We start from the raw sequence: 11,561 nt of genomic DNA, 5'->3' as shown, positions 1-11,561 counted from the left end.
GGGTTCATCTATAAAGGCGGGATGACTAATGTAAGTACCGATTAATAAAACGATGGATGTGACGGATGTCTCTGTGAAACTGGAACAAAAAAGGTAAGGCATTTGTTTTTTACCAGCTGGGAGGTCCGTGTTGTGAAATACTGTGACCGAGGTCTTGAAAGTACTGATTGAGGCCCTCTGGGTATTCAAGGCCGAGGTCACGGTATTTCACCATACGGACCGACCTTAAGCTGGTAAATATATATTTTTTTCTTTACCAAATTCTAACAGAAAACGAGAGCGCCCGAAAGGGAAAACCAAGCCGAGCCGTCATTTTGAATCCTCATTCATGGCTGTAACGTAAATGGCTTCCTCCTCGGTATACAAGTACACTTCCATGGCAGGAAAAAAACATTTTGCCGCCTATGTAGTCCCCTATTTATACAAATAGGAGTCATTCAGCCATGTTTTTGCTCGGTGTTAAGCCTAGGTCACAACCGGATGTACGATTTTTTGGCCCTGCGATTTTTGGCGTTTCCCAAATCGCTGCGGTTTTTTTTGTTCATGGAGAGACGCGCGTTGGCTGTAAGTTTGTCTTGCAACCTGAAAAAAAAACGTAAGCCTGTAGAGTGTGTTTGACATGACGAAGAACCTCTGCGGCCGGTCTGCGGCTCAAAAATCAGCACGTCACACGCGCGCCCTCTGTGTGTTTCTTGCACGTAGACCGGCCGTAGGAACACGTACGGCCAGTTGTGACTGAGGCTTTAGCAAATTACAGGTTTTTAGCTTTCTCCTGAAATGTTTTTTTATTTTTTCCTTCCTCAGGGTAATAAAACTCGCTTTCGCTGTGAACACTGTCGTTATCGCTATCCATGCTGTAAAATTAATGCTATTCTCCTGAGAAATGGGTGGCATGGTGGTGTAGTGGTTAGTGCTGTCGCCTCACAGCAAGAAGGTCCGGGTTCGAACCCCGTGGCCGGCGAGGGCCTTTCTGTGTGGAGTTTGCATGTTCTCCCCGGGGGTTTCCTCCGGGTGCTCCGGTTTCCCCCACAGTCCAAAGACATGCAGGTTAGGTTAACTGGTGACTCTAAATTGACCGTAGGTGTGAATGTGAGTGTGAATGGTTGTCTGTGTCTATGTGTCAGCCCTGTGATGACCTGGCGACTTGTCCAGGGTGTACCCCGCCTTTCGCCCGTAGTCAGCTGGGATAGGCTCCTGCGACCCTGTAGAACAGGATAAAGCGGCTAGAGATAATGAGATGAGACATGACTTCTGTGAAATACGTGACTCACGTCACATCATAGCGGAACACCTCAAATATCGCGATATTTTACGAATCCCGGAAGGATACGCGCACGGAGGTGACTCATTCCCGTGGACGCGCGAGCGCTGTTTCAGTTTGCGGAAGTGGAAGAGTTTTGTCGTCAAGTCGGTAAGTGCCATTCACCCAGACTGAACATAAACTTTACTCACCGTCACCAGGGGTTTCAAAACGGCACAATAGTTTAAAAAAAATTAATAATAATTAAAAAAAAAAAAGTCAAGTCGAAAGTGTGAGAAACGCACGCGCGTGCACAGTAATGAGTGTTTTTTTTGGTTGGGGTTGTAAATCTTCTGGTTTGTTTGTTTGTTATGAAACCTCTCACGTGTAAGGTAGTTTTGTGTCAGTTTCAGGTTTTCTTCTGGTTCTCTCACCCTTTAGCAGACGTAAACAAGCCCAAATGTTTTGGTGTGACCTTGGTGCGACCCCGTGATGAAGATCCATGGCAAAATCCTGCACCACTACCTGTCCAGCGGTGCACCTGACAAAGAGGGATACCTGTACAAAAAGGCATGAAGAGTCAAACAACAACATACATCTTTGTCCAAGCAGATATTGTCGCTTCATACACTACCGTTCAAAAGTTTGGGGTCAGCCAGACAATTTTGTGTTTTCCATGAAAAGTCACACTTTTATTTCCCACCATAAGTTGTAAAATGAATAGAAAATAGAGTCAAGACATTTTTCTGGCCATTTTGAGCATTTAATCGACCCCACAAATGTGATGCTCCAGAAACTCAATCTGCTTAAAGGAAGGTCAGTTTTATAGCTTCTCTAAAGAGCTCAACTGTTTTCAGCTGTGCTAACATGATTGTACAAGGGTTTTCTAATCATCCATTAGCCTTCTGAGGCAATGAGCAAACACATTGTACCATTAGAACACTGGAGTGAGAGTTGCTGGAAATGGGCCTCTATACACCTATGGAGATATTGCACCAAAAACCAGACATTTGCAGCTAGAATAGTCATTTACCACATTAGCAATGTATAGAGTGGATTTCTGATTAGTTTAAAGTGATCTTCATTGAAAAGAACAGTGCTTTTCTTTCAAAAATAAGGACGTTTCAAATTGACCCCAAACTTTTGAACGGTAGTGTAATTAATCATGACCATACATGATCACAGCACTATGACTAACTGACTGTTTATTTGCCTTTGTTCTGAAGCAATTCTCTGCTGGCTAATCATGTTTTGAAATCCAGTCATGTGTTTTGTTTTCCTGTTCTGTAACAACTTGACGAGTGTTTTGTTTTTCTTTGCTTTGCTTGCTGCTACTGTTGTTGACTGGTGGGAAAAAGATCTTGGAAACTAATGTATATGTAAATCTTTGCTGCAGGGGGAAGTGAACACTTCTTACCAGAAACGTTGGTTTTCCCTCAAAGGGAACCTGCTGTTTTATCGGGAGCGCCGGAGTGAGCGTGATCTCCTGGGTGTGATCGTGTTGGAGCACTGCATCGTCCAGCTCTGTGATTCGGAAGAGCTCTTCGCCTTCTCCGTGTCATTCTACGGTGACACCGAGGACACAGACAGCCTGCGCACGTACAAGTTCTCAGCCGAGGATCAGGCGAGTCAGGAGAGCTGGGTCAAGGCCCTCCACTCAGCCAACCACGCCTATCTTGACGTCCTCGTCCGAGATCTGCGGGAGCAATATCTTGGTGAGGCGCAACTTCCTTTACACTCTGAATGATTAGCACATATGAGAGCTCTGTGGCTTGTTCTTCATATGTCCACGAGAATGATTCACCTCCATGCGCATATCCTTCCAAGATTCGTTAAATATCGCGATATTTGAGCTGTTCCGATATGATGTGATGTGAGTCACGTATTTCACGGAATTCATGTCGCTAAATCATATTATTCATGTTTCAGGTGTTCAAAATAAATAAATAAGTAAATAAATAAATATGCATCTCCCATAACCTGGTACAGAACACTACCATCACATATTTTCTTATATTTGACTTTCAGGTTTTTATATGCTGTTCCGTCCCGCAATACCGTTTTTGTGACATTTATTTACATAACGTATATTATTTTTTTCGCGGTCCAAATCCTGCGCTCTGATTGGCTGGCGAGTGGGTCCGTATCCTACGGTACGGACCTCAGTTACAGACCTCTGGCAACTCGCTCGTTCACAACAACAACAAACATAGTAGCATTTTTTGTCAACATTTTTTTTAAAATAAGATTTATTTATAAGATTATCAAAAATCTTACAAATTTTTGCCAGCATTTCTCAGGAAAATAGCATTAATTTTACAGCATGGATAGCGATAACGATGGTCTTCACAACGAAAGCGAGTTTTACTACCCTGAGGAAGAAGAAATAAAAGAAAACATTTCAGGAGAAAGCTAAAACCTGTAATTTGCTAAGTTAGCTGGACCAGGTTATTGTTGAATCGACATGATCCTGGATTTGGTCAGACTTGTCACTGAGACTTTTATTATTACAGTGTTTCAGTAGGCACCCTTATCCAGGGCATCCACAAGTTTGCACTTGCACACAAATCAAACTTGGTCAAGAGCAGTTTATTCAACATCATTTCATATCAGCAAGATTAAACTGCAGATTTAAAAGCATCATATATCCACTAAATGACACAAATTAATGAATATATTACCAAATATGTAGTGTGATTACCAATTCCGAATAAACTTTTACTCTAGTATAAGGACAAAGAAGCATGCAAGTTTGGTGGAATGAAAAAAAAAAAGTCTGACGTATGGACTCTGTCTCTGGATAGGTAATTTTAGCGTGTGTTTTTTTTTTTTTTTTTTTATTTGCTATACACAGCATAATTTTCAGGAACTATGACAAATATATTTTAAATGTTTTTACAGGTTTCAGTTTCTTTAGACAAGCAAACACTTTACTCTTGCTCTCATGAGTAGGAGCAAGAGTAAAGTAGATAAATCTCATGCAGGTAGTACAGTTATGTGTGCGTTTGCATCACTGAGGCCGATGCGATACACATCTCGAAGGCAGCAACATCGAAGAAGAACAACTTTTAGTTATCACATATACACTTAAATTCCTCTCTGCATTTAACCCATCTGAAGCCGTGAACACACGTGAGCAATGAGCACACACATACCCAGAGCAGTGGGCAGCCATGCTACAGCGCCTGGGGAGCAGTTGGGGGTTAGGTGCCTCGCTCAAGGGCACTTCAGCCCAAGGCCCTATGTTAACCTAACCGCGTGTCTTTGAACTGTGGGGGGAAACTGGAGCACCCGGAGGAAACCCCGTCAGCCGCTGGGCTCGAACCCAGAACCTTCTTACTGTGAAGCAGCAGTCCTAACCACTACACGACCATAAAGATGCATGTGAAGTGACTTCTAGTGCGATATGAAATGGTTCCAATCATGTCTGATTTGATTCATCTCCTCTCATTCTCTCTAGCCGCTTTATCCTGTTCTACAGGGTCGCAGGCAAGCTGGAGCCTATCCCAGCTGACTACGGGCGAAAGGCGGGGTACACCCTGGACAAGTCGCCAGGTCATCACAGGGCCGACACATAGACACAGACAACCATTCACACTCACATTCACACCTACGGTCAATTTAGAGTCACCAGTTAACCTAACCTGCATGTCTTTGGACTGTGGGGGAAACCGGAGCACCCGGAGGAAACCCACGCGGACACGGGGAGAACATGCAAACTCCGCACAGAAAGGCCCTCGCCGGCCACGGGGCTCGAACCCGGACCTTCTTGCTGTGAGGCGACAGCGCTAACCACTACACCACCATGCCGCCCCTGATTTGATTCAATAGAATGCAATTTAGTGTTAAAAGATGCTATGCAATTCAATATAGTAGCTCCTCCTCCTCCATGATGATCCTCCAGCTGACTCAGAGGCTCTGAAGTGAGAAGGGACTTTTATTTTGAAATCCTTTTGGAGCCACGATGAGCAAGCCACAGTGCCATATACTCATGAGTGACTCACCCAAATATGCCTCCAACTTGGCTGAGAGACTTGACTAGAATTGGCTGCTGACAGCAGTGGAAACAAAGTGCACTTGTGAAACAGTTTCGAGAGATTAGTATAATCAATATAAATAAAGTTTTTGGTCAAAAATTGTCACATTTCTAAATAATTAAGACATCTACTAACTAGACCGTCAATGACAGCGTAGCTCACTCCGGCCCTGTCTAGTCCAGAGGGAATACTCTAAAGTGGGCCACCTTGCACAATAAATGTTGCAAGTTATATGCACAATATACAGTACAAGCTATATATAGAAACTATAGACACCCTAGGAATACCAAACTATTTGTCAAAGAATCCAAAAAGGCAAGGAATTGACCGAGAAGAAGCAGGGGTTTTTTTTGAACTGCTCATTAAGGCTTAATTAGTCCATAACTTCATTAATAATTGGAATTAAGCAAATCTGGGTAGAAGTTGGATGCACCCTAGGTACCCTTACCTTCATGCGAGAAAGAATTAAAACTGGTGAAGAATTGAGAGAGAAGAAGCGATTTTTATGAAATGTGGATGATGTCAGACGGACGGACGACGAACAACACATGATGGCATGAGCTCATCGCCTGTCAGCCGGATGAGCTAATAATTACCGTATATCTAACCACAAATCACAAAACATTGGGATGATATGGAAAAGGCCAAAAAAAAAGTAATTTCTAATTAAAGCCGCAAGCGGCCTCGACGGGCCCTCGCGCCAGCGGCCAGGGGGGGCGGGGGCATGCGTCCCCGCGAAATACCGTAAAGAGTTTGCTTGCCAAGTTTGACAAATCAGAAGCTGCAATATCATTTGTGCCATAACCAGCACCCCCAGGGGCGAAAGTGAACAAAATTTGGCGTATATGTCAGGTGAGCTATGAAGAGTTTGCGTATGAAGTTTGATGACAATTGAGTAAATAGAAGATGAGATATAGATTTTTGAAGAATAAATTTTTTGGTTTTTCCCATGTCAGTAGGTGGCGCTATGCTGTACATGAGCGATTATGAGTTGGAGAAATAAGTGTCTACAACAGCAACGCACTATCACAAGGTAGTGGTGTGAAGGAAAAGCATTATGGAATTATTTACCAAAAACCCGTTTTGGAGCAATTGCGTCGGCCAAAAACAGCGCCCCCCATGGACGAAAATTCCCAAAACGTGGTATACATGACATGGGAGGTAGTAAGAGGGTGGCCGTGAAGTTTGACCAAATTTGAGGAAAGATTGGATTTTTTGCCCAAAAATAGCGCCCCCAGTGGCGAAATATCACAGAAATTGGGTAACATGTCAGAAGCCCAATGAGGGATTTGCGTGTGAAGTATGAGCAGTTTTGAGCAATTAGAAGATTTGTTATGAATTTTTAAGCATGTAAAATTTTGCATTGAAAATTGATTGACGTATAACTTCTGAACGGTTTATGCTACGTGAAACTTATTTAGTAACTTTTGTCAGCCATGTCTGTAGATGATGTGTATCAATTTTGGTGACATTCCTATGAACGGTCTAGGAGGAGTTGCGCCGTCTTCGTGGCCATGCATTTCGCACAAAAGTGAAATTACCTCACTTCCTGTTGGGCGTGGCTAATGCATTGGCATTACATTTTTGTCCGGCTTAGTGAGATACATATGCATACCAAATGGCATGCCACTACTACAAACTACATGGCAACCAGGCACCTTAAAGCGGGAGGCCAAAATCACAACGAGTTAGGGGGCGCTATAGAGGCCCTGAGGCCCGCCTGGATCTGGGCTTTTGGTTCTCAGTAGCGGTGGCAGTCTAAGAAAAAGGAGCCAAATTTCGTGCGTTGTCGACCATGGCAAGCGCCCCAATAAGGGTCTTGAAAAGAGTTTGCTTGCCAAGTTTGACAAATCAGAAGCTGCAATATCATTTCCGCCATAACCAGCACCCCCAGGGGTGAAAGTGCATAAAATTTGGCGTACATGTCAGGTGAGCTATGAAGAGTTTGCGTATGAAGTTTGATGACAATTGAGTAAATAGAAGATGAGATATAGATTTTTGAAGAATAAATTTTTTGGTTTTTCCCATGTCAGAAGGTGGCGCTATGCTGTACATGAGCGATTATGAGTTGGAAAAATAAGTGTCTACAACAGGAACGCACTATCACAAGGTAGTGGTGTGAAGGAAAAGCATTATGGAATTATTTACCAAAAACCCGTTTTGGAGCAATTGCGTCGGCCAAAAACAGCGCCCCCCATGGACGAAAATTCCCAAAATGCGGTCTACATGACATGGGAGGTAGTAAGAGGGTGGCCGTGAAGTTTGACCAAATTTGAGGAAAGATTGGATTTTTTGCCCAAAAATAGCGCCCCCAGTGGCGAAATATCACAGAAATTGGGTAACATGTCAGAAGCCCAATGAGTGATTAGCGTGTGAAGTATGAGCAGTTTTGAGCAATTAGAAGATTTGTTATGAATTTTTTAGCATGTAAAATTTTGAAGTGAAAATTGATTGACGTATAACTTCTGAACGGTTTATGCTACGTGAAACGTATTTAGTAACTTTTGTCAGCCATGTCTGTAGATGATGTGTATCAATTTTGGTGACATTCCCATGAACGGTCTAGGAGGAGTTGCGCCGTCTTCGTGGCCATGCATTTCGCACAAAAGTGAAATTACCTCACTTCCTGTTGGGCGTGGCTAATGCATTGGCATTACATTTTTGTCCGGCTTAGTGAGATACATATGCATACCAAATGGCATGCCACTACTACAAACTATATGGCAACCAGGCACCTTAATGCGGGAGGCCAAAATCACAACGACTTAGGGGGCGCTATAGAGGCCCTGAGCTCCGGCCAAGTTTGGGCTTATGGTTCTGAGTAGCGGTGGCAATTCTCGGAACTGGTGCCAAATTTCGTGCGTTTTCGCCCATGGCAAGCGCCCCGAAAATGGCCCAACAGCGGAGAAAAATAAAGAAGAAGAAGAAGAAGAAGACGGAAGAATAATAATAGTGAACTCTTACAAGAACAATAGGGCCTTCGCCCTATAGGGCTCGGGCCCTAATTATAATTTGACTTGTACAGGGCTGTGAAAAATCCGTGGAATTCCGCGAATTTGGCCGCCAAAAATATAATTTTAGTAAATCATCTAATTTTGCAATAACAAATTGGGGGGGTAGGGGTTGTTGTCTACTGACCGCTAGTGTCACCGAGCCGGCGAGTCTGGGAAAGAGCCTACCGCAAATTGTTCTTTCTGTAACGGCATTGTAATTTTTTTGGTATCTTTTTTTTCTTTTGCGACAATGACAGACCAGTTTACGGCATTTGCGCCATGCTTACAAACCATGGCGCGAATCTTGTGTTCTTTTCGTTTTACCATTGTGCTCTTTAAACACGCTTTCGATATCAACGGTTTTGAAAAGGAGAATTTCGCGGTATGTCCACGTCACGGAGGGACATCGTTCAGAGGGAGGACGGTGAGACCGACGATGTCAAAAACATTGACAAGGAAAACGGCATCAAAAATCCATGGAATTGGCGATGGCTGGAGTTTAAAGCCGGTAGTGAATATCTCCATGAGCACATACGGAAGATAAAAGAACCGGGGAAAGCTTGTGCCATCAGGATGTGAAGTACGGTTCTGGTGGAAGAACACGTTTGGTTGACCATGTTAAAGGGAAAAAACATGCGGAATTGGTGAAATTGAAGCTGTTGAACTATAGATTACCAGGTAGACCATCTTGTTCACATTTATTATTTATGTAGTTTTAACTTGTTATTGTTCATAATGTTCATTGTTATCATGAATATGTAATGAAAGAGAGACCAAAAGAGCAAGGAAAAGCCATATAGAAAGTCAGAAAGAAAAGAGTAGGCTTTCTAAGCTGAAGAAACTGCTAACAAAGAAAAGGAAATACAGTGGTGCTTGAAAGTTTGTGAACCCTTTAGAATTTTCTATATTTCTGCATAAATATGATCTAAAACATCATCAGATTGTCACACAAGTCCTAAAAGTAGATAAAGAGAACCCAGTTAAACAAATGAGACAAAAATATGATACTTGGTCATTTATTTAATGAGAAAAACGATCCAATATTACATATCTGTGAGTGGCAAAAGTATGTGAACCTCTAGGATTAGCAGTTAATTTGAAGGTGAAATTAGAGTCAGGTGTTTTCAATCAATGGGATGACAATCAGGTGTGAGTGGGCACCCTGTTTTATTTAAAGAACAGGGATCTATCAAAGTCTGATCTCCACAACACATGTTTGTGGAAGTGTATCATGGCACGAACAAAGGAGATTTCTGAGGACCTCAGAAAAAGCGTTGTTGATGCTCATCAGGCTGGAAAAGGTTACAAAACCATCTCTAAAGAGTTGGGACTCCACCAATCCACAGTCAGACAGAGTGTGTACAAATGGAGGAAATTCAAGACCATTGTTACCCTCCCCAGGAGTGGCCGACCAACAAAGATCACTCCAAGAGCAAGGCGTGTAATAGTCAGCAAGGTCACAAAGGACCCCACGGTAACTTCTAAGCAACTGAAGGCCTCTCTCACATTGGCTAATGTTCATGAGTCCATAATAAAAGAAAATAGGTCTGCACACTGCTGGATATTTTTGTCTGGCACCTGCAAAGAGTTTTTGGATGTGTGCACCCTACTCAAACGATTATAATGTTCATGAGTCCACCATCAGGAGAACACTGAACAACAATGGTGTGCATGGCAGGGTTACAAGGAGAAAGCCACTGCTCTCCAAAAAGAACATTGCTGCTCGTCTGCAGTTTGCTAAAGATCACGCGGACAAGCCAGAAGGCGATTGGAAAAATGTTTTGTGGACAGATGAGACCAAAATAGAACTTTTTGGTTGAAATGAGAAGCGTTATGTTTGGAGAAAGGAAAACACTGCATTCCAGCATAAGAACCTTACCCCATCTGTGAAACATGGTGGTGGTAGTATCATGGTTTGGGCCTGTTTTGCTGCATCTGGGCCAGGACGGCTTGCCATCATTGATGGAACAATGAATTCTGAATTATACCAGTGAATTCTAAAGGAAAATGTCAGGACATCTGTCCATGAACTGAATCTCAAGAGAAGGTGGGTCATGCAGCAAGACAACAACCTGAAGCACACAAGTTGTTCTACCAAAGAATGGTTAAAGAAGAATAAAGTTAATGTTTTGGAATGGCCGAGTCAAAGTCCTGACCTTAATCCAATGGAAATGTTGTGGAAGGACCTGAAGCGAGCAGTTCATGTGAGGAACCCCACCAACATCCCAGAGTTGAAGCTGTTCTGTACGGAGGAATGGGTGCAGGACTGATCAACAGTTACCGCAAACGTTTAGTTGCAGTTATTGCTGCACAAGGGGGTCACACCAGAGACTGAAAGCAAAGGTTCACATACTTTTGCCACTCACAGATATGTAATATTGGATCGTTTTCCTCAATAAATAAATGACCAAGTATAATATTTCTCATTTGTTTAACTGGGTTCTCTTTATCTACTTTGAGGACTTGTGTGAAAATCTGCTGATGTTTTAGGTCATATTTATGCAGAAATATAGAAAATTCTAAAGAGTTCACAAACTTTCAAGTGCCACTGTAAATATAAATATTGACTTGTAAATAGTTGTATATAGTTTTTGACTAGAATCTGTCTAACATGAACAAGAAAGACATTTTGGTATTGAATCAGTTCAAAAACAAGAACATTAGTGACTATTATTTAATAGTCAGTCTAGAATTTCCCCCCTGGAAAAGACATTATGGTACCCAATGAATGGATACAAATCGACACAAGAATATAAGTGAATTTACAATATGAGGTATGTTATTGATCTATTTTCATTCTTCAAGTGAACCCTTATCAGTTAAAAGGTAAATCAGTTCAAATTGTATTACTTCAACATAATAATAACAGTTCAAATTAAATGGCATGGTTGAGAAAATATTTGCTTTCAGGAGATGCTTCAAATCTATCAATATACACAAAATCTGTTCAGCTTCTGGGGCCCTGCAGCCCCCAGGCCCGCGGCTCCTGGGGAGCTGCACCCCCCAGACCCCCTGCTAAAATTGTTTCCTCGGATTTTGTCATTTCTATTTCACAGTTCTGCTTGTATTTCATTGCAGACAGAATGAGCCCAAGATATTTTGTTTTGTTGGTCAACTTTATTTCATTTGTTAATATCCATCCATTCTTGTGTTATGGGCCTGCAACACATCCCAAAAAAAGTTGGGACGGGGGCAATTTAGGGCTAGTAATGAGGTAAAACAACTAAATAATAATGATATGATTTGAAACAGCTGATGACAGCGGGTGATTGTAATCATGATTTGGCATAA

The 11,561-nt window shown here is 42.3% G+C and overlaps 1 protein-coding gene across 2 annotated transcripts in view; it reads left to right on the top strand.

Annotated features, from left to right (window-relative positions):
- Positions 1-1,339: 1,339 nt before the first annotated feature.
- LOC132898121 (sesquipedalian-1-like) overlaps positions 1,340-11,561 on the top strand; it is a 32,996-nt gene continuing 22,774 nt past the window's right edge. Inside the window, exons 1-3 of one of the 2 annotated variants that reach the window (XM_060939520.1) lie at positions 1,340-1,411; positions 1,682-1,810; positions 2,637-2,955. In XM_060939520.1, coding sequence (XP_060795503.1) covers positions 1,733-1,810; positions 2,637-2,955 — 397 coding nt within the window. In that variant the 5' untranslated portion in view covers positions 1,340-1,411; positions 1,682-1,732. The remainder of the gene's footprint in view (positions 1,412-1,681; positions 1,811-2,636; positions 2,956-11,561) is intronic. The other variant, XM_060939521.1, reaches the window with a different exon arrangement.

Source organism: Neoarius graeffei, chromosome 14 (assembly GCF_027579695.1).
Source record: "Neoarius graeffei isolate fNeoGra1 chromosome 14, fNeoGra1.pri, whole genome shotgun sequence".
Taxonomy (NCBI): Eukaryota; Metazoa; Chordata; class Actinopteri; order Siluriformes; family Ariidae; genus Neoarius; species Neoarius graeffei.
The sequence above is the reverse complement of the archived record's forward strand: the minus strand, read 5'-3'. Positions and strand labels throughout refer to the sequence as shown.